The 23,934-nt window shown below is 42.8% G+C and overlaps 1 protein-coding gene across 3 annotated transcripts; it reads left to right on the top strand.

The window, feature by feature from the left end:
• Positions 1-23,591, top strand: stox2a (storkhead box 2a). 3 transcript variants are annotated; one of them, XM_082535932.1, is made up of 4 exons: positions 1-674; positions 12,215-12,367; positions 15,663-18,207; positions 22,736-23,591. In XM_082535932.1, exons 1-4 carry the CDS (start codon positions 335-337, stop codon positions 22,935-22,937), a joined length of 3,240 nt encoding a protein of 1,079 aa, XP_082392058.1. In that variant the 5' UTR covers positions 1-334; the 3' UTR covers positions 22,938-23,591. The 3 variants fall into 3 exon arrangements, with proteins under 3 accessions (XP_082392058.1, XP_082392059.1, XP_082392060.1); XM_082535933.1 differs by lacking the exon at positions 1-674 and adding an exon at positions 10,563-10,835; XM_082535934.1 differs by lacking the exon at positions 1-674 and adding an exon at positions 10,843-11,870.
• The last annotated feature ends 343 nt before the right edge of the window (positions 23,592-23,934 follow it).

Raw genomic sequence — 23,934 nt, 5'->3', positions numbered from 1 at the left:
AGTGCTTGAACGCATCACAAGTGCTCGCCTTTTTTGTCGCTGAAAGTAGGACCTAAACGTCTTTGACAGTTTGGGAGAGGTGGCTGCAGGGGACGGGTATCAGGTTGCTGATTTCCCTGGTTTTACATGGAGCACCTGTGTTTGAAACATTTAAAACTCTTTTTCTGGGAAGTCTGGAGCTTTCAGAGGAATCTGTTTCTTGAAAATGCCCAAACAAACAAAAACTCTCAGTTTGGAGATAGAACCGCGATGGAGACCTGCACTGTCCGAACCATGCCGTGCAGGGAACAGACTGTAGTTTCCGTTTGAGTCCCAAATTTTGACCGGAGCGACTATGGACAAGTTCCTCCAGATCGCTCCGCACTCCCTGGCGCTGGTGCTGTCGCGCCTTTGCAGAGGAGATGGAGAGGACTCACCGTCGCCACCGGCCTTGCTCTCAGTAAACTTAAAGCATCACTCTGGCTATGAGGTCTTCGCTAATTTCAAAGCCGTCAACATGCAGCATTTCTGGAACAAGGCGCTGACACACGCGCTGACAGAGATCTTCTTCCTGGGCTGGATAGATGAGCATGTGCTGCTGATCCAAGGGAAAGAGGTGCACCTTCAGGTCCTCAGGAACGGATGGACGAGACGGACCTTGCAACCTCCCGAGGGCTTTGACATCAAATACATAGGTGGGTAAATTGTCTAGACATGCGTGATAACAACTACAAAGCATCTTAGAAAGTTAAATGTAGCCTCAGGGTTTTCTTGTCTTCCCAGATGGATGTGTTCTAATATGGGTTGTTTGGGTTATAGAAACAACTGAGTCCTTTAGAAGTTTAAAATACCCTATTCATAGTTGGAGACAGTATTCAGCAGTAAAATAGACAAATCTTATCTCAAAGTTGTGTTAACGGAGATATTCATCAGAGTGAAAAGAACTTGCTCAGATGTCCTTATAATAATAGCCGAAGGAAGAAGAAGAAACAAAAATGTTCCCCATGTTCACCTTCTAGTGCTAGACTTCAGACTAGGCCTTTGAACTAACTGAAATTTTTCTTCTACAACATTTGTGATGATTAAATCCTGACCCATGAAGTTCAGGTGCAAACAACAACAACATTAAGCCGTACATATGTTTTTATTATAGTTTCATATGAATTCAAAGCACTCATTAAAAGAATTATCAGCTTCATTAAAAACAAAAAAACATTATAATTACTAATTATCTAGTAATGATTACTATAATTACTAGTTATCTCTGGCTCTCTTCCACAGCATGTCTTTGTCCTGTCTTCCTCCCCTAACTCCAATTATTTGTGGCTCTCTGTCAGAGCTTTCTTCCTGTTAAAAGGGAGTTTTTCCTTCCCACTGTCGTCAAAGCACTTGCTCATAGGGGTTCATATGATTGTTGGAATTTCTCCGTTTTCTTTGTGTGATTGTTGGTCTTTACCTTACAATATAAAACGCCTCGAGGCAACTATTGTTGTGATTTGGCGCTATATAAATAAAACTGAATTGAATTGAAAGCTGGATCGCTCTATTAAAATGCTGTCCACTTTATAAACTCCCTTTTTGGTGTGTCGTGTGAATCCGTTCTCATCAGCAGATCTTCTCGTCTTTTCTGGCTCTTCAGAGCTCTTCTGTGTTTTTGTTTTTCACGCTGACGTCCACACCTCTTTTTTTACGAGCTGGCAGAAACTACTGATTGGCATTTTTAGAGGTGAGAGCTCAAATATGTTCTCCTGCAGTTGAATAATTGAATAATGTGAGTCTGTGAGTAACGTTTCGACTGGCTAGCCTCAGTGAAAAAAAAGGGAGTGTAGGCATCATATCACCTTTTAACCTCAGCTGCTTCATGTCATGAGGCTTACTCATCCAGATAGCACAGACAGGATTGGAGCCCAGTTTGACTCCAGTTCAGCATTCCCACACTCTGATTCCGATTCTTCTGACAAGGCCATAACTCATATATGTGCTGAGACAGGTTGTGACGACTTGAAGTGTTGTCTAACCACTGCACCATCATACTGAGAGTTCATCATACTGGGTTTGCTCTGTGTGTGCATACGTCTGTGTTCAAATGAGACAGAGAGGCGTGCAGCTTGTCAGAGATCATCTTATTTATGTTTATTTCACAATAGAGCCAGGGTTTGAATCATCTTGTTTTATCGGTGAGCAGCATCAACCTGCAGCAGGGCAAATGCAAACAGAAAGGTCAGCAGGGTTGGGTGTGTGAAAGAAGTGAAGACTAAAAGTTTTAGTACTTGTCTTTTACTGCATAGGCTGATATCAAGAGTCTGCAATTTGAAGAATATGAGCAAAAGCATGGTTTCCAGGATTGTTTGCCGTGGACGTGGATCCTAAAAACCTAAATGTGGAGGAAATTATTGTGATTCAAATGATTGCAGCCATGACAGTTAATAACTTTGATAATGCTGACAACATTAGTGGTCATTTGAGAATAAAGTCCTGTCCATATATAAGGTAAGCAGTTGGCCACTGCTTACTCTCTGGCTGGAAGCTACTAGCCCAACAGCATCCTTTGCTCCCAGTAGTAAAAACTTAAATTCCATCCATCCATCTTCTTCTGCTTTATCCGGGGCCGGGATGCAGGGGCAGCAGCCTAAGCAGAGAAGCCCAGACCTCCCTCTCCCCAGCCACCTCCCCTAGCTTATCCAGGGGAATACCAAGGCGTTCCCAGGCCAGCCGAGAGATATAATCTCTCCAGCGTGTCCTGGGTCTGCCCCAGAGCCTCCTCCCGGTGGGACATGCCTGGAACATCTCACCCAGGAGGCGCCCAGGAGGCATCCTTGTCAGATGCCCGAACCTCCTCAGCTGGCTCCTTTCGATGTGGAGGAGCAGCGGCTCTACTCTGAGCCCCTCCCGGATGGCCGAACTTCTCACCCTATCTCTAAGGGAGAGGCCAGCTGCCCTTCGGAGGAAGCTCATTTCTGCTGCTTGTATTCGCAATCTCGTTCTTTCGGTCACTACCCACAGCTCGTGGCCATAGGTGAGGGTAGGGACGTAGATCGACCGGTAAATTGAGAGCTTTGCTTTTACACTCAGCTCTCTCTTCACCACGACGGACCGGTGCAGCTTCCGCATCACTGCGGCCGCAGCACCAATCCGTCTGTCGATCTCCGGCTCCCTTCTCCCATCACTTGCGAACAAGACCCCGAGATACTTGAACTCCTCCACGGGGCAGGAACTCATCCCCGACCTGGAGTGGGCACTCCACCCTTTTCCTTAAAAACTTAAATTGATTGCCTTAAAGTTGAGATCCGTTTGACTGCACAGTGGTATGTTTGCCATTACAACATTAAATTGACTTCACACACTCACCTACCACACTTTCACTGCTTGTTAATATGAGTACCTACTCAATCAATCACATGGCTGCAGCTCAGTTCATTTAGGCATGTAGACATGGTCAAGACGACGACCTGAGGTTCAAACTGAGCATCAGAATGTGGAAGAGAGGTGATTTAACTGACTGGTTTTTGGTTCCAGACGGACTGGTCTGACTGTTTCATTAACTGTTGATATTCTGGGATTTTCCCCCACAACCGTGTCTTGAGTTTATAGAGAATGGGAAAAAAAGAAAATATTCAGTGAGCGGCACATCTCTGGATAGAAATTCCTTGTTGATGCCAAAGGTCAGACGAGAATGGCCAGAGCTGATATGAAGGCAACAGTAACTCATGCTTGTTACAACCAAGCTATGTAGACGAGCATATTCATCAAAGCTGATGAGCTACACAGCGGAAGGCCACACCTGTTCTTAGCTTAGCTTACACCTGTAAGCTAAGAACAGGAAGCTGAGGCTGGTCTGATGGGGGTCAGAATTTAGTGCAAACAACAAGAAAGCACAGATCCATCCTTCCTGGTATAGGAGGAATGGGAGATTAACAGCTGACAAATCTGGAGCGTTATTACTGAAGCAGCATTATGTTATCATGTTAAAATGAAATTTTGTAAATTGTTGCTAGACCTTTTTCTTAGGTGAATCTCTGGATTGGGTTCTTCATATCATCAAATAGCTCAGCAGATATTTTCCAGGTAGACTTTCAGGGTTATTCACTTCATCTTGCTGTTTAAACAGTTGTAGAAACACAGACCATCAAACCAAACTCTTCACTGTTAAATTTAATAAAATAAATAATTATTTTTGTCTTGAGTGACTTTACAGTGAGTGTTATCTTAACTCTGCCTTTGAGCTGCTTGAAATCAACTCTGCTGAGCTGAAAAGCTGCTAGTTCTGTTACAAAAGACGTGATAGATTGGGATTGTGTTGTTCTGTGAGAAAAGGTGGCATAGCTTGATTGATACCGGTGAAGCAAACACAGATAAGCTCTGGAATGTTTGTCTTATAGCTAATAACTCACCAGACGTTATAAATCCTGAACCAGCTGACTTTGTATGCTGTGAATCCAGATGCAAATGACTTTCTTATGTATGTAAGCTTTGTGTAGGATACATATTTTTAAAACTGAACCCCAAAAAAGACAGACTGACATCATTTAGAAGTCATCAGTTAGCTGAAGGCTGTTTTTGTTGTTCTGTTGTAGTACAGTTTAAGGGGTTGTGTTTTTGCACTTACCACCACTAGGAAACCTATTCAGTCTCTGATTTTGTGGTGTTGTGTTGAACTTGAACCATTTTGCCTCTTTTGGCCTGATTTCAGTTTATTTTTTCCAGATTGAAACACTCAATATGTGTTTCTTTACTTCTTTGTGAAGTAACAAAATGAACTATAATTGTGATATCTCAATGAAATCTTCTGATTTTCAAAAGTGAGCTGCAAGTTTTACTGACTCGTTTTCCCAGCTGTGGTGTCAGGATGTTACTTTTTGGTAGACAAGTTCTAACAAAGATCAGACAAATTTCCACCATAGGGTACTCATTAACTAGAGGTAAGTGTTGGGGGGTAATACATACACACACACACTGATATGATATTTCATTAGCATTGCTATGGAAAGAAAATTCTTCAGAAAAAAAGCTTCAGGACTTAAACTATGCAGTGAATTTTAAAAAAAAGGACTGTACTTGCACATAGTCCAGATTATCAACCAAACAGTCTGAGAATGTTTGATTGGGGCTGTGAGCCAAATAGCAGTCGGATTAATATATTTAGAGAAAAGTTGTGGATTTTCAGCTATGTGGAAACAAAGTGTTTTTTAATAGGCGACTCAGTCTGATTAACAGAGGGACTTTGTATCCTTTAGCAGCCTACAAACAATAGACAGGGGATGGGGTGTACCCCTTAGGAAGGAAAAGTCGAGTATTTGTTCCACAAAAAAAATTCTACTCAGCTGCATTCCCAGCCACAGCACAGCTCTCCACTGGACGGAAAGGGAGGGTTTTAGGAGAGAATTGAGGGAAATGTTTGACGCAGCGGAGAGATGGGATGCTATATATCTTAATGTCAGATCAGGATGTGTTATGGTGACTGTTGTGTCAAAAAAAAACCAAAATATTAGTGTCTTAATTCGAGAGTTTGAGGGAACAAAAACATGTAATGCTACGAATGTGCCGCAGGAGGGCAGACCGCTGGGAAAATGCTTCTGCTTCTGTTTGTGAGGAAGTTGGATGTGAGTGTGTGTTGAGTGGAATATCTCTAGGAGCATCACTGTTAGTCAGTCGACCAGTTTAGTCCAGTATGGTGGACTAATGCTATGGTGTTTGGTGCAGTGTCCCTTTGGGGTTTTTTTTTATTATCAGGTGACTATTTTTTGCAATATTTTTGTTAATGATCAACTAGTAGCAAAATTTAAAAGTAGTAGATTTGAATTTATATACAACCAAGTACAAAAAAATTAAAAAGGCAGCTGATAGTGGTTTAAAATTTGACCAAGACATCCCGTTTTCCTTACTACCTTTCTTTCCCATCTTCACCACATCAGGCTTGAGATGATCTATAAACAAATGCGTTTAATGTACAAAAATTAGTTGGCAGCATGCGTGATGATAGCGTAGATGCACCATATCGCCAAAAGTATTCGCTTATCTGCCTTCACACACATATAAACTTGTGTGAGATCCCAGTCTTAATCTATAGGAGTTAATGATGTATGCCCAACCTTTTGCAGCTGTAACAGCTTCAACTGTTCTGGAAAAGTTTTCCAAAAGACATAAGAGTGTGTTTATGGGAATCTTTGATCATTCTTCTAGAAGAGCATTTGTGAGGTCAGACGCTGATGCCGGACAAGAAGGCCTGGCTCATAGTCTCCTCTCTAATCCATTCCAAAGGTATTCTGTCAGGTTGAGGTCAGGACGCTGTGGAGGCCAGTCAAGTTCTTCCTCACCAAACTCTCTCATCCATGTCTTTATGGACCATGCTTTGCACACTGGTGCTCAGTCATGTTAGAACAGGAAGGGATAATCCCCAAACTCTTACCACATGAAGCATTAAGAGTTCCTTTCACTGGAACTAAGAAGAACTCCTGAAGAATAACCCCACATCATAATCCACCAGAATTTACACTTGTCACAGTACAGTCAGACAAATACCATTCCCAAACCCAGACTCATCCATTGGATTGCCTCAGTGGGATTTTTCACTCCAGAGACGATGTCTCCACTGCTCTAGAATCCAGTGGCGATGTGCTTTAAACCAGCGGTCCCCAACCTTTTTTGCGCCACGGACCGGTTTATGCCCGACAATATTTTTACGGACCGGCCTTTAAGGTGTCGCGGATAAATACAACAAAATAAAACTAGTACCGGTACCGAAAAAAAGAAGATTTATTCATAACACACGTGAAAAGACCCAGGAAAACAGAGTTAATGATAAAAACAATAACAAAATAACGCTGAAAACCAATAAAAACCTTGAAAACCATACATTTCACACCTGAGCCTCAACTCTCGTGGCCCGGCACCAAACGACTCACGGACCGGTACCGGTCCGAGGCCCGGGGGTTGGGGACCACTGCTTTAAACCATTGCCTCCAATGCTTTGCATTACGCTTGGTGAAAATATGTAGTCTATCTTTAAAAAGTAGGTGAACTAGCAGAAGGCAACAAACTGTGATCAGGAATGGGTCACCATCAGTCAGGATGTGTCCCAGAAGTCAAAGAATTATGATAAGTCAACGTTATGATGAGGAATGGTCTTTATAAGTACTGACTCTTAATTAAGATTAAATTGCCACTAAAAGTCTTCAAAGCATATTGTTCTTCACAAAAACTTTCGAAGATCTATTCCTGCCCTGTCAGTGCTCTAAGGTGATCACAACTTGTTGACTTCTGCTCGTCATCCTGCTTCTTAGCGATTGAGCACAGATTTTTAGTCAGATAAAGATCTGATCATTGATCCAAATTGTAATTTGACAGTTTCTTGCCTCATGGTTAGGCCTTTTTCCTTATGACATGCATAGTTCCACTATGGAACATGAAACTAATGTGCTGCGCATAGAGTTTATAGCTCTGTTATTTTTCAACCTTTCCCTTGTTGGGCTTCTACCAATTCATTGTCAAGTGTCTTAGGCTACGTCCACACGCACCCGGGTATTTTTGAAAACGCAGATTTTTCTATGCGTTTGCACCTTTCGTCCACACGTAAACTGCGTTTTCGGTCACTGAAAACGGAGATTTTTAAAAACTCCGGCCAGGGTGGATATTTTTGAAAACTCAGTTTTTACATTTACGTGTGGACGAGAAAAACGCAGAAAACGCAGCGTCAAAGGTGTGCGCCTTTTTTGACGTCACACTGTGCACCACATTATTGTTTCGGTGAAATGAATTTCTACAATACTGTTACTGTTAATTGTACTCTCTGCAGTGTTTAAATGCTTACATATACACACACAGTTACTGTCCCTCCACACATACGACTCGGTTCTGCTTCTATGCCCCATCCTTGTTTACTATTTCCCACCGAGGCTTCTAGACTTCTGATTGGCCAACATTTCTACACGGTTAGGAATATATCGCCACCTGTTGCTTTGGCATGTCCCTAGCAGCGTTTTCCTTCATTTCTGCGTTTACATGTGGACGGGATTATTTTTTTAAACGAAAACGGAAAATCTCAGTTTTCAAAAATACCCGTGTACGTGTGGACGTAGCCTTAGTTTGTGCTAACTTTGTCTTAGTAGTCTCATCTTTACATTTCCTGAGGATATCTTACAAGTATTAAAAGTTGAAATAATCAATAAAACAGTAGATTCACATATTTATGTGAATTTTTACATCATTACTACTTTCTCATGCATGCTCCAGCCTCAAACCTTTCTAGAATTGCCCTCAGGAGATGCAAGCTTAAAGGCAAACAGCTCACTTACGACAAAGTCCATGTCATGTCTGATAAGGACAAGAGCTGATGCACACTACCTACTTTGGTGTTCTGTATTAAAAAAGGAAAACTTTAATCATTCTCTCGGGTCCAAGTCACCAATTTCAGGAGAAATTTGTGAAAACAGCTCATGATGCATGTTTTTTTCTCAGTATATGTACCCGTGTCTTATAGGCAAAGTTGAAGGATCTCCATTTTTCAGCATCACTGCAGGAGCATCGTGTGTCCGTAGAACAGGCAGTCCTTGTGCGTGCGTGTGTGTGTGTGTGGAGCCTGTCTGCTTTCTATTTTGAGTAGCTGGCTCTTTAAGAGAACAGCACTCAAAGGTAACAGCTATGAGATCATCGGCTTGCGTCGTCATGGCAACAAAGGCTGTTGCAGCACTACTGAGAAATAAAATGGCTGGCATGGTGGTGTCGCTCTCCCTCCTCCTCCTTCTCCTCACCACCCCTCCTTTGCTCTCCTCTTTCTTTTTGGTATCAGTGAACTGGAGCAGATTGGTTGTGACACCGTCCACCCCTCTGCCTGCACCCCATCCTGCCCTCACACTTTTCTGCTCCTTATTCTATCCCCCACCTCAACCGTCCATTCACACTCCACGCATGTGAGTCAGCACGAGCCGGCTTCGAGCGGAGGAGCTGTCGCTTTTGGACGTTATTAGGGTGATGCTTTTGGGGTTTTTCGGTGCTCCACACAGTTAAGTTACTGAATCAACTGGTGGAAAGCGCTGATGAGAAAGACCCAAATCAGCAGGTTTAAAATGACTTCCACACTAGGTTGTGGCTTCACAGTCAGCTGAGAGACAGAAAAAAAGAAAAAAAGAGGAAGGCTGATTGTTCAAGGGGCCCCTCATCCTTCAAGAGTACAGCCAGTAATACTGAGAGGGTTGGAGAACAAGAGTAGGAAGGGAGGATGTAGAGACTGAGAGTTTTTGCAGTTCCCCTGGCTATCATCTGGATGCTGACATTTATTTATTTTTTTCTTGTATCTATTTTTCGAGCTGTTAATATTTGCTCTCCTTTCTGCCTTCTCTACGTCCCCTCTCTCTCTCTTGCTCTCTCTTGCATCCTCTCCTCTCCCCTCCCCTCAGCCTCAATCACCCAGACACAGACGCATGCATGCTCACGCAGAATCGCGCGCAGCAGGCGGATGCGCGCATACACTCTCTCTCACACACACATACACACACACACACACACTCACACACTCTCTCACACACACACACATACTCACACACCCTTCCTGGAGGTGCTGGGAGCAGCTGCAGCATTAGCGTTGAAAGAGATTTGCCGTTGACTGGAGTTTGCATCCCCCCCGTTAATGAATGGATGCTATGGCGATCAGCTCAGGAGCTTCTTCCGTCGGATTGCGGGATATGGTGGATATCTATTCTTGAATTTATTTATTTATTTCTATGCTCTCCATTTTTTTCTCCCCACCCTCTGCTGGTGTGCTGTTGTCGAAAGGACGATGGGGTCTTGTGCTTGATCGGATAAAGATGGAGGTGAACGTGGCGTCTCCGCTGCTTGGCATACTATTGAGGTTTCACTGCCCATTAGGGTGAATGGAGCTTTTATTTCTGTGTTTTTTGAAGCGGGCTCTTTTGTTTTACGGGGATCGGCCGAGCACTCCTGTGGTGAATTGAGCTATTGTCGAAGACTGGGCCTCTCTTAAGCTTTGAATCTTTGACCATCCATCCGTCCCCTGCCTCTCTCCCCCTGCTACCTTCTACTCGAAAGGAACAAGCAGATCCCAAAAACCTCCGCTGAAATCTTCCCTCACCGTCCTCCTTCTTTCCAATGCCCCATTTCCCTCATCTCTACCCCTGCCCCCCCACCTCTCTCCTGCTCCCTCCTCCCACATCAGAGTGGCTACGTAATGTGCCTCCCTACGCATGCAAATGGGGATGCTACGAATGGTGGCTGGGACTGATGTCGATGAAAGGGTGATGCCTCGCGCAGTCACCTGCACCTCTGCTGCCACTGCCATCAATCCAGATCAGCCTGGGAGAGCCCAGCAGCCGATGACAACCACCCACAGTGCGAACACGGTCGTTTGTAGCTTGCTCGTGGATGTAAATGAGACATGTGTATGTGTGTGAAGGAGCACACTGGTTCCTGCCATGTCTGGTGTGTGATCGCTCTAGCGGGACGTTCTTACTAATGCGGGGGAGGCACTGAGCCCGAGGTTTGTCGACCTCCCCCTGCACACACCCCCCTTCCCCCTTTCCCCTTCTCCCTCCTTCCCTCCCCCCCCTCCCTCCCACCCCATTCCACCCCCCTCCCTCCAACCTTATCCCGAGAAGCCCAAGGGGGGTGAAGACCACCTGGTTTAAAAAAAGAAAAAAAAATACGATTTTGAAAAAAGGGGGTCACGATGAAGAAGAACCGCAGCAGCAATCTGCGGCGGGCCTGGCCCAGCTCGGAGCTCGCCGAACGCCCGCTGGAGCACAACCTCTCTCGTAGTGAGAAAGACATCCGTGTGCAGAAGCAGCATCTTCCTCCGCCTCCTCCCCCTCATTTCTCTCCATCCCCGCCAAGTTATCGTGCGCCAGGTGAGTCAGACCCTCCCACTCTCAGAAGCTCCACCCTCTCTACTCACGACTGCTCAGTCAGTAAACTTTGGTCGCTCTGAAGTAGGAGGTGTTAACAGCTCCCTTTTTTTCTTTTTTTTTTAGTTTTCCAGGGTGTTATCATAGAATCAATGACTTTATTTGCACTTTAGCGAGTCCTGCTTTCTTTCTTAAGGTTTAGGGCTTCTTGTTTTTCATATTCTGAATTAATATTGTAGTGTTTTAGTAGATTTATACGGTGTGTCTGAATAGTCTCAGTACAAGAACAAGTTGTGCATTCTGTGGCAGATTTGTATTTTGTGTTAGATAAGATTATGTAAAGGCTTGTGGCTATCCCAGTATCAGAAATGCAATTACCGGGAATTTTTTGATCCTTTCAGTACTTCTGTTACAAACATTAGCTTGTTCCTCTGTTCTCTTTCTCTTTCTCTTTCTGTTTTTTTTTTTTTTTTTTTGCTTCTTTGGTATAAGACATTATAAAAGCAAACTAGGAGGGGATTTACTTTTGTGCCGATCTTGAGCATACGTGGCTTTTCTTATGTTTACTAGAATACACGTAAAGCCTTGTACAGCCACATACAGCTTAATAGGGACTGTGATACTGAGTAGAGATAACGTCATTGTGTTGCTTAACTGACCATTCAGCTGAGCAGGCTGAGGAGGCAGAGCCCTGCACACATTTCATCCTAGGCAGAGGAACCATGGGCAGCACCAGATCTGTTTTCAAGTTGCTGAAGATGAGGAAGCACAATGCTTAATGAAAGATTAAATATAGATGCTCTGATGATGCAGTTTCTGCACCTTGTCATATGATTGTCAATCACCTGATGCAGGTCAGAGGACAGGGTCACTACAGCAGATGCCGCAGCAGTGGATTCAGTGTGTCGCTTTGCAACCTTTCAGCAGAACCAGTGTTTGCTCTTTAAAGGGCTTGAAGCTCGGGCGCCTGGTTGTAAAGATGATTTCACTACTCACTACAGCTGACGGCAAAGCTAGCTTATGGAGAATTTATCTGGGGTAGGTCATCAAAAATAGCTTTTCATTTAAATTTCAGATATGCTGATTGTCCAAGTTCCTGTTTCTGTTCGTAAAACGATGTTAATCAGATAGCTGCGCTGTGGAGATTCAGGTGATCTCATACTCCGGTCGCCGCAGCAGCAGCTGCCTCGCTTTGCTAAGCTACGAGAAACGGGAGGAGCAAGAGGCTGAGGAAGCAGAGAGGAGGGGTGGAGCCGTTACAGGCAGGCGGCATACACACTGCTGCTGTTTGACCATTACATCATAGCTTCACACGCTGCGCCTGCTGTTCATTCATGATCTAACAGTTGTGCTTTTGCCTCCTCCTCCTCCTCCTCCTGCAGGTGACGTGTCTCCGATCAGTATGTCACCTATCAGCCAGTCACAGTTCATCCCGCTGGGAGAGATCTTGTGCTTGGCCATCTCTGCTATGAACTCTGCCCACAAGCCTGTCAACCAGGAGGCACTGGTGGAGCACCTCACTGCCAGCTTCCCAGGTATGCCCTCGCACCTGCGTCTTAACATGGTACTGCACTCAAACATGCCTTTAATACATACAGTATTAAAATAAAATGGATCAGTTTTTGTATAAATATGATAAATTTAACACAAAATCATCCTCCATTTGGATTTATTCAATATAATTAATACACGGTTTGAACAGTATTGGCCAGTCAGTTTGTCCAGTTACGTTTAAATCCTCTGAAAATGGGAAACTGTGTATAAAAATGGCTATAAATCTTGAACAGTTAAAAATTTTAAACTCAAAGCATGCACTTTGATAACATCCTGATTATTTGATTTGGAATCCACTATAGTGGTGTACAGAAGAAACAATAACAACAAATGTATGATTTTCCGAAACATTATGGCCCTAGCAGCATCTTACTTTCATATTTAACATTGTAAAACTCGTGCAAGAGAATTCAATTTTATGAAACTAGAGTGTTTATTGAACAAGTACAAATTCAAAACAAAAAAGAAAAGACATTAAATCAGTAATATCACTTTGCATATGTGAGTTTTAAATTTAGCTATATCCAGCATTTTTATACAGCCGTTTCCTCACAATAGCTCTGCATGTGTTTTGACTGGTAGAGGTCTCAAACTGTGATCATTGTGTAGCCTGTTGTCATTCACAGATATACTTGCATATGTTTCCTTGCTGTAAAGCAGTTAAAATAAATAGTCGCATCATTTCTGTGTTAAAAACTATAACTGATATAATGTCAATACATTATATGAATGTCTATATAAAGGTTATGAGTGAAGTGAACAGCTTTTGATGATAACTGGGTATTTATTAAAGGGTCAGTCCATGTCAGATCATCACATGCCACCCAGCTGAATATGTCAGATATGCCTGAAAATGTCACACAATGCCTATATTTTACAAGGTGATATAAGATGTGAGTGATTATCCCAATCACTTGATGCATGTGGATGTGATATTAACAGAAACTTACTCTTTCTGAAAAAGGTGTTCATATCTGGAGGATATGATACTAAAGGTTGATGAAAATGAATTTTCCCCATATTTAAGTTGGAACTATTCACCTGTTTTGGACTGTTTTAACCTCCTAAGACCCGAACTCTTTAATGGCATGCATTTTTAATTTCTCTTTGATATTTGGGCTGATTGGGACCTGATGAATGTAAAAACAAAGAATTACCAGATTTTTTTTTTTTACCTAATTTTTGTTTCTGAGAAAAATGAGAGCTACATATGAGGATATTCATTTGAAATTTCGATAGAACAGTAGCAGCATAATGTCCTGGTTATCAGGCCCTTGTAGAGCAAAATTGAGTATTTTGGTCTAAATAACCCAAAATGTGATGTCCATCTACAGGGAGTGCAGAATTATTAGGCAAATGAGTATTTTGTCCACATCATCCTCTTCATGCATGTTGTCTTACTCCAAGCTTTATAGGCTCGAAAGCCTACTACCAATTAAGCATATTAGGTGATGTGCATCTCTGTAATGAGAAGGGGTGTGGTCTAATGACATCAACACCCTATATCAGGTGTGCATAATTATTAGGCAACTTCCTTTCCTTTGGCAAAATGGGTCAAAAGAAGGACTTGACAGGCTCAGAAAAGTCAAAAATAGTGAGATATCTTGCAGAGGGATGCAGCAGTCTCAAAATTGCAAAGCTTTGAAGCATGATCATCGAACAATCAAGCGTTTCATTCAAAATGAATGTCAGAAATGTATATTTGTGAATGTGGAGATGTTATATTGGTTTCACTGGTAAAAATAAATAATTGAAATGGGTATATATTTGTTTTTGTTAAGTTGCCTAATAATTATGCACAGTAATAGTCACCTGCACACACAGATATCCCCCTAAAATAGCTAAAACTAAAAACAAACTAAAAACTACTTCCAAAAACATTCAGCTTTGATATTAATGAGTTTTTTCGGTTCATTGAGAACATGGTTGTTGTTCAATAATAACATTATTCCTCAAAAATACAACTTGCCTAATAATTCTGCACTCCCTGTATGTGGACGCCAGGTCCTAGGAGGTTAAAGAATATAATGTGCCTTGTGTTTAATAAGGTTTAAACAAAATATTGCTCCTTTCCTGCAAAATTGTGGTTTCTGCAGGTCTCCAAATATGCTGCCAGAGATTACACATCCAAATTATTAGTGACATCAGACATTGATCATGTTTGCTTGTTTTTTAAATTAGGAATTGAATGGAATAGCCCAAAAAGCAAATCTTTTCGGAAACTAAACGTGCATTGAATCCAGACTAGAAATTCTCACAGTTTATCTGGAGTTTGTGTGGAGACACTGGCACACATGGCAACAATAATTTGCACATTTGTGAAGGCAACATTAAAACCTGAACAACATTTTCAGGTTTTGGGGGCAGCATGTGCTGCTATCCAGATGGCTTCTAATGGAGGGCTTTGCTTATTTCAGCAAGATAATACCAAAGAACATTCTGTACGTATTACAGCAACATGGCTCAGGAGTAATAGAGTCTAAGTGCTAACTTGGCCTGCATGTTGTCTCAGACTTGTCATCCATTGAAACCATGTACTGTATTGTGAAAAAAAGCATACTGCAAAACATGCATCAAGTTTCTGAACAGCAAGAATGGGAAATGCAAGCTAAACACCAATTAGCTGTAAAACACTCTTTTTATTTAAAGTCAAAACCCCTTCATTCTCACGGCATGGTCATGTTTAACCTAGAAAACACAAATTTATTTGGGATTATCAGGGAATTAAATAGATTACATTTAAAATTAAAATACTGGATCTGTTTTTGTGGTAAACTTTCACCTGTGGTGAACCATCAACAAACCAGAATCCAAAAAAATCCTGAACTACATTCACCAAACATAAGAAGCACACTAAAGATGGGATATGAGTAAAAAGTGAGACTACTACTACATTGTCCTTTAACACAGGGTATTTAATAGCCTGGATTTGATTACAGTTGCAGCTGGAAAAAAAATCCCTTGGTTAAGACTGTTCAATTGGGTAACTTTTTGCATATAAAGAGGGAAATTCACTTTGAGCAGCGTGTCATGAAAAGGTGAGGCAATGCAACACGTGTTAAATAAAAGTTTAAAAAAATAAGTAAATTCAAGACATTGCTGATATCATCCCCTTTTCCACTTCTTTCTAAGTCTTAGTCTCTAAGTTTTTTACATTCCACTTTCTTTGCCTGCAACAAATGTTACCTACATGCCTGTATTTGAAGTGAACTTCAGGAATTTGAAGCTTTTAAAATAAAGCTGTGACTCAAATAATTTTTCATCTGTTTTCTGCAGGTGTGCCTACACCCAGCTCAGAGGTTTTGCGACATACCCTAAACATGCTGGTGCGAGAGAGGAAGATCTACCCAACTCCAGAGGGCTACTTCATTGTCACTCCCCAGACCTACTTTATCACTCCTTCTCTCATCAGAACAAACAACAAGTGGTATCACCTGGATGATCGACTGCAAGAGCGTCCACAGCAGCAGCAGCAACAACAACAACAACAACAACAACAGCCACAGCAACAACCTCAGCATTGTGCTACACCTCAGTCTGGCAATGCCACACCATCCACGCCTGGCTGTCTGAGGGAGAGGCCTCCTCGCAAGAATAACAATGATTCGTACAATTCCTATCGCGAAGACCCGTCCAAACATCACCCCCCTGCACTCCCGAGCAAGTCACCAAAGGAGCACAGGGGAGATTCCTATCAAAGTAAGCCACCCAAGGATCACAGCGGCGGGGATCCTCCGCCGAGTGCATCAGCCAAGGAGCACCGAGGTGAGCCGCCATCGTACCCCCATCCCCCGGCTCCCACCTCTCCCCCTGCCCAGCAATCGCCGTCTCAAGATCCAGCTGATAAGGGCAAAAGCATCACTTCTTTCCCCTATAAAACTGACACTCTGACCAAAAAGAAAGAAGGTAGTGGTGGGGGCGGCGGAAGCGGCGAGAAGCAATCCAAAAGGTTTGGACTCAGGCTCTTCAGGCTGAGTTTTAAGAAGGACAAAATGAGGCAGCTGGCAACCTTCTCAGCCCAGTTCCCTCCGGAGGAGTGGCCGCTTCGTGACGAGGATGTGCCAACCACACCCATCCCCCGCGAAGTGGAGATGGAGATCATTCGCAGAATCAACCCCGACCTAACGGTGGAGAATGTTGCGAGGCACACGGCTGTGATGAAGAGGTTAGAGGAAGAGCGCACGCAGAAGAACAAAGCGGGGTCTTCAGCCCAGCACAGCGCACGCAGCAGGAGGGGCAGAGGCCACCGGAGGGCTCCACATGGTAAGTCCCGCTCTCATAGCAAACCGCGGACCTCCAGGGGAGACCCATCTGAGGGTTCAAACTGGGATCTTGTGTTCATGGAAAGGGATTACCGCTTCTTTAGCCACTCGTTAGTTCGCTCACCCCGAGAGGCTATGTACACCTTGGAGCGCAGGCGAAGTGGCGGCGCGACATACCTGGTCCACAGCAACCCCAACATCACTGAGTCATACTGCCCTGTTACCCCTGAGTGGGATGTGTCTGGGGAGCTAGCTAAGAGACGGACAGAGATGCCCTTCCCCGAGCCTTCACGTGGAACATGCCAGTCCAGAGTGCAAAGGAGTCACAGTCACAATCAGGACAGGAAGTCTCGTCACGAGAGGTCAGATCAGGCGAAAGAACGATCTCGGTCCATGGACAATTCTCTAAAAGGCCCGTCACTGGGTGCACCAGAAGACTTTGAACCAAGTCTGGAGGAGCGTAGTCATTACTACACTGATGATGGCACCCTGCGGGCCACGCAGAAGTCCTCCCATTACTCAAGGATCATGTTCTCTGCTGCTAAGTTCCACTCTGATTTCAATGTGCCTGATTTGGGGAAAGGGAGTTTGGATGAGTCAAGGATCCGGAGTACAATGGAGAGGAACAAAAGCAGAGACAGCCTGCCAACGTACAATGAGCTAATGGGACTTTCTTCTAAGCCCTCAACAGATGAGTACTTCCAGTGCAATACGTCAAATGAAACAATCTTAACTGCCCCTTCGCCTCAGGCAAAATCAGAATATGACACATTAACCTCATCAGGGGGACTCCGAAAGGGCTCTCCGGCTGACCGCCAAACGCCTCACCTCACCTCTCCTCACACGATGGAGTACAAAGAGGACTTGTCGGCAGCAAAAGGACAGAACGGCTCAACGCGACTGACGCCAAGCCAGACGCCGGAGCCGGCGCAAAATGCCCGTTTGACGCCACACCAACACAATGTCGATCCCGGAGGGGGAGGAGGTGGTATGGTGATCAAGAGGAAAGAAATCTTCAGCAAGGACACTTTGTTCAAACCTCCACACAATGCCTTGTCCAGCGGCTACGTGGACAGCAGCTACACCAAGTCTGGCACATTGCGGAAAGCCTCACATGCCAAATCAACAGAGGCCCTAGACAATCCTGAGCCCCAGCAGCCTTCCAATTCAGCGACTTCCTCAGCGTCACCTGCAGTTTTACAGGGCTGCTTAGAGCCAACAGTCCCCTCCGCCTCCTTTGACTATTATAATGTATCCGACGACGAGGAAGAGCCAGAGGAGGACTCGCACAAAGAGTTGGCTTCGGCAGAGGACAACAAAGACCACGGGGAAGGGGGTGGTAATGGCGGAGGCAGTGGTGGTGGTGGGGAGGGAACCATGCAGTGGCTCCTGGAACGGGAGAAGGACCACGATCTGCAGCGAAAACTGGAGACCAATCTGACTTTACTCAGCCCCAAGGAGACAGAGAATAGCAGCAGCCAGAAGTCAGCCCACTCTGCCCGTTTGGACAGCATGGACAGCAGCAGTGTCACGGTGGACAGTGGATTCAACTCCCCCAGGTATGTGCTAAAGTAGAGCTGGGCGATATGAGATTTTTTCATATCACGATATGTTTTTTTCATTTCAGGCGATAACGATATCTATCACGATATGAGCCAAATAACTATATTTGTAAGATTTAAATGTGCCGTTGCTCACAAGTAAAATGTGAAATAATCAGCAGCTTGTTTTTATTTAAATATTTATTTCCCATAATAAGTTCAACAGGGTAGATGTACTTAAGGAACATGAGACTTTTTCAGATAAATAAAGGCAAATATTGCAAACTACACAAAAGGCAGCCGCTAAAGCGTTTAAGTTTCAAAATAGAACAAACGAAACAGACTAAATTGTCAATTCCACTTAGAAACAAAATATTAATTCTAAAAATAAATCTTAGTTTGTTTTACAGAAGAACAGACAAAACTGACTAACTTTTGTCAATATCAAATAAACTGAGAACTAAAAGGAAATTCTCAATCTCTCCTTGTTGTATAGCTTAGCTTTTCAAACAGTTTTAACAGTTACTTTAGTCTGACAAAAGCCGAATGACGAATTAGCGCTTCCAGTCAGAGACTGAGGCTACGTCCACACATACACGGGTATTTTTGAAAACGGAGATTTTCCGTTTTCGTTTTAAAAAATAATCCCGTCCACACATAAAGGCAGAAATGAAGGAAAACGCTGCTATGAACATGCCAAAGCAGCAGGTGGCGCTAGATTCCTAACCGTGCAGAAATGTTGGCCAATCAGAAGTCTAGAAGCCTCGGTGGGAAAAAGTAAACAAAGCTGGGGCATAGAAGCAGAACCGAGTCGTATGTGTGGAGGGACAGTAACTGTGTGTATATGTAAGCATTTAAACACTGCAGAGAGTAGAATTAACAGTAACAGTATTGTAGAAATTCATTTCACCGAAACAATAACGTGGCGCACAGTGTGACGCATGCACCAGTTTATTGTATTTCCAGACTTGCTTTCGGCACAATTTACAGTGCACGCTACTCTGTTTTTTGTCAGACTTGAAATAGCCGAAATACCTTCACCCTACGGAACTTCTATGGCTCTTCCGTTCGACAATCTCTCCGGCGTTGGAACCATCATCTGTTTTCTCTTCGGTCACGCTCGGTTGATTTTTCTAGTCGGCACACTCATTTCCTCCATTATGCGCTGGCTCCATTACCCGCTGGCTGCTTCCCAAACAAACACACGTGCGGCGTGGCACTTGTGCTGTACGTAACAAGTCACGCGACGTGACGCTGCGGCTGTGATTGGTTCGGCTCTGCGCTACTTGATTTGGATTGGCTGACCCTTTTTTTTTTTTTTTTTTTTTTAAGAGGACAAGAGCGGCGAGGTCTATCGCGATAGCTTAATTTCTCTATCGAGTAAAAGTTATATCGCGATACATATCGTTATCGTTCTATCGCCCAGCTCTATGCTAAAGTAAACTGCGTATGACATAAAAGTGCAACTTAGAGTGCGGTTAGGATGCTGAGGTAGAGCACACGAGGGCCTGAATATTTCCTCTAAAACAGATGTCGTGGTTATGTGTAGTTTGTTGAAATGAATAAAGCTTCTTGCACCCAGACCTTAGTGAAAGATGTCATGGGTCAATATGAAGGCTCCAAGACCAAAGAATACTTAATTATAATTGATCTTTTATCCCGTCGTCAACCTTCCTGGTTATGAATCTATTCACTGTAGCTGGCTAACAATCAACTCATCTGAGACTACTCATATCAGTGTCGTGTTACACTGTTTGCTTATCACTAGGCTGAAAAAATATGAGCTTTCAGCTTTGGCAATAGTGCTGTAAAGGTTCTGTATGTATGTCAAAGTCCATCCATTGAAGATGCTGGTTTGTGCTCATCCACCGATGTGCTTATTTAGCTGCTGACTGCTTTGTTTAAAGCAACAATGAGGTTTGTGCATGTGTAAATAGGGTGTGAACATCCTCACAGTTATTCTTTTCAATAAATAGATGAAAGTGTGCAAAATGGCACGCATTAACATCAGATTCTTGATGGTGAGCAATAAACCAGTCTCTGCCTATCAAACTTCTATTTTTTTGGTCTTACAGGATCTGCACAGTTTTCACTTTAAACACACACGTACTCGGTGGATGACACTGAGTTGTAGGAGGGTTGTGTCATCATACACAGTATGAGCTTAGATGGGCGTAACTACTGTGATGTCACTGTCGGCATCTGGCATGGTTGGAAAAGACAAAAACAAATGTGAAGAGGATGAGCGGGTCTGAGTGTGAAACTGCACACTCATTGATTTATGCCTTGTGATTGACAATTTATTAGCTAATGACTGTGTGGTTTCATACCATGGGAAATCTTACCACAGATGATCAGGATTTATAGCAGGAAATATACCTTATTTTTTCTTTTTTTTAATTCAGTATAACCCAAAATGAGTGATCAAGCCCATACAATCAGACTTCTACAGCACCAGTCTTTTTGACACCACAGCCCTCTGCTGGCCTTCAGACAGAATGCAGGGTTAAGGCACCTCTGCTTTGGCTTTATTGCTCAAACCTGGAAGCTACAGCTATGTTTGCAGTGGTCATTACTTTTTGGAGAAGGTAATCTAAAAAGGACTGTATAATATACTATATGGACAAAAGCACTGAGCCGCCTACATAGTGCATTTTGCGAAGCTCCTGGTGTACAGTATTTGTGCTGATGTTAATGCCAGAGGAGGTTTGGAGCTCTGTAGCTATTCGGTCAACTGAGTATTGGCAACATTTAAGCGCTACTGATTTGGTTCTTTATAGCGAAGTTGCTTTAGTTCCTAAACGCTTCCACTTTCCAATATTGCCACTTACATCTGATTGCGGAATCACTGGGAGGGTGGAAACTCCACAAACTGACTTGATGCAGCATAGCATCCCATTACAGTACCACGCTCAAACTCACTGAGAAACATTTCTGAAAGAACAAGCCTTTCTTCCAGAAATGTTTGTAAAGTCAGACTGCATGGCTAGGTGCTTGATTTTATGCACATGTAGCAATGGGACTAAAAACACTTGAATTCAAAGATTAAACAGCGTATCCCAATACTTTTGTCCATCATGTAACCAGAGATGGGCGTTGCTGTAATCTGATTACTTTTTTCAAGTAACGATTAAAGTAAGAGATTAATATTGCAAAAAAAGTCATTTGATTACTGCTGCTTTCCCATAGCCATGCTGCGTTACTGCGTTACTAAACCGTGATTTTGTTTGTGAGAGTGTCGCGTGTCAATGGTGTAAGCGCGCGCGACGTCTGTGGCAGCAACAGACGTGTGCAGATCAACATTGGATAACATGGAGGGCGGGAGAGAGTACGACCATGCAGCATTTAAAGCTTGGAAGTACTTACATTACTTTTGAGTTTGATTCCATAAAAAGTGACAAAAACATTAGCGTCCGCTGTAAACTGCATGGAAACAAAACGTCTTTCTACAGCGAAAACTTAACCTTCAAATCTGAGCAAGTACCTAGCACGCTGCCACAGGAATGTGAAATTCACAGAGAAACCCCCGGATCCTTCCACTGACATGACCTAATTAGTTTTTAAAATAAGTAATCAGTAAAATAACTGGATTACTTTTTTGGACAAATCGACAGTAATTAGTAACAATTACTATTTTCAAGTAACTTGACCAACACTGGTTTTAACTGTAACAAACTTAACTTTGAAAAATACCCAAAAGTAAACAGCGGTACATAAACGAATCATACAAAGCTATTCCAACTCCATATTTTACTGGTTGCAAGCATCTGTTTTACAAGCCATTTCTGTTTCTTTGAGTCAAATATGAAGCAAGATTAATGTGTGAGAATCATGTGTGAACCAGTTCTGGATAAACTGACAGACAGTACAGGGGTGTATATCTTCCAGAAGCTTCTAGAAGGCATGCATGCTCTCATTTAATATTATCAAAAAGTAAAAATTCAAACCTAAAGCAATCGATGCTGGGCAAGCTCCAAAAAATGTTGGATGCTACACTTGGTAAAATAGAACATCTGCCATTAAACCTGCCTTACTATTATAAATCTTTGCTTTTCAAACTCACTGGCACTTACAGTACTACTTCACATTTTGTAAATGTCTCTAGTTGGTAAAAGAGAATGATGGTAGATGTTTTCACACACTGATGATCATGTGTAAAATGGAATCGCCACTGTAATACATTTTTAAATTTTGCTGTGTATTTAGTGTTGATACAAATACGAATATTTATTTATAAACTAATAAATATCCTGTATTTTGGAACTTAACATTGGGCTTAAAGATACAAGAAAGTAATTAGCATAATCGACATGTGGCAGATCTAATTGTTAACACTTGACTTACATTACCTTTTTGTTTAATAGCGTGATAATTTTGTCAGTAACCTATCATCTTTTTTCCCCTCAGCATTCGAAGTCTGCTTTAAAATGGTATCAAAAGTATTTCAGTGGGTTTCCAATATGTTTTTTTTTTTAAACAAACTCAATTTATGTAACTCAATTTTCGTAACAAAAAAACTGCATGTCATGTTGTCTTTGTCGTGCAGGACACGTGAAAGCCTTGCATCCAACACATCCAGCATAGTGGAAAGCAATAGACGGCAAAATCCAGCGCTGAGCCCCGGCCACATTGGCACCAGTAGTATCGGACTGCCATTCAGCTTTCGCACCATCCCAGAGCCCCCCACCACACAGCCTGAGAAACTCCAGAAGTCATCGAACTGCCTGGCCTCCATCACCAGCGTCTGACAGGCAGCACAGACTGAGACCATAACGGTGGTGGAGGAGAGAGGAAAGTGGGGTGCTTCACCAGTTTTTTTCCACCCACGCTTTCCTCAACCAACACACACACATAAACACTCACACGCGTACATCTTCAGACTCCTGAGAATCCATTTACTGGGACTGTTATAAAAACAGGCATGGCTTCAATAGACTGTTCCCACAGCTTCAAGAACTTAACTGCAAAAAACAGAAGAAAAACTACAGAATATCCAGACAACTGTAGGTGAAGGAACCTACCTGAAGTACTTTGATTTTGGTGACATGGACTCTAGTTTGGCTTATATCAAGATTCTTGACTATTGGTATTGGAAAGTAGTAGACTATAGGATTCAAGTTACATTTGGAAATATCAAGGAAAAAAAAACAACTTTTTATATTGCTTAACAATACATGTCCAATTAAATGTTCTCCTTCCTGAAATAGTTCTTCAGGACGATTTAATGTATCAGCACAATGTCAAGATAATAAAAGTTGATCCTGAGAACAACAAATGAAAGATATTAACACATAAATCAGCTCAGATTTGTGTACCGCAATGCAAATTATGTATGTATACTCGATACTTTTGATATCCTAATTATTATAATGGTGGTATTAAAGATGCTATGTGACCAAAAATGATGTTTGGGTAAAATTAGCTGCACCTCACCGCCTACACAAGCATTGCAGAAGATCAAACGGCTCTTGCAGCGCAGCGTGGTTTTGTGTCTGATTTTTGGAGCTTTTCTTCATATCACATGTGATGTTCAGGAAAAAGCAGATGTTTAAATTTCGTTTTTGCCTCAGGACCTGAGTGTTGGCCTAAAAGCTGAAGTCATAGGTAACGGCACACTTTCAACGCTCATGCTGAAGTTGTTTTGGAGCGCTCAGTAGTCTAATCATAATATTCCCGAGCAGATGGAGTGTGTTACCTGTGTTTTATCTGCTTAATGAAAGGTAAAAATGTGGTGCATTTTGGGAA

Source organism: Aulonocara stuartgranti, assembly GCF_965226115.1.
Source record: "Aulonocara stuartgranti genome assembly, chromosome: 6".
NCBI lineage: Eukaryota > Metazoa > Chordata > Actinopteri > Cichliformes > Cichlidae > Aulonocara > Aulonocara stuartgranti.
The sequence above is the reverse complement of the archived record's forward strand: the minus strand, read 5'-3'. Positions and strand labels throughout refer to the sequence as shown.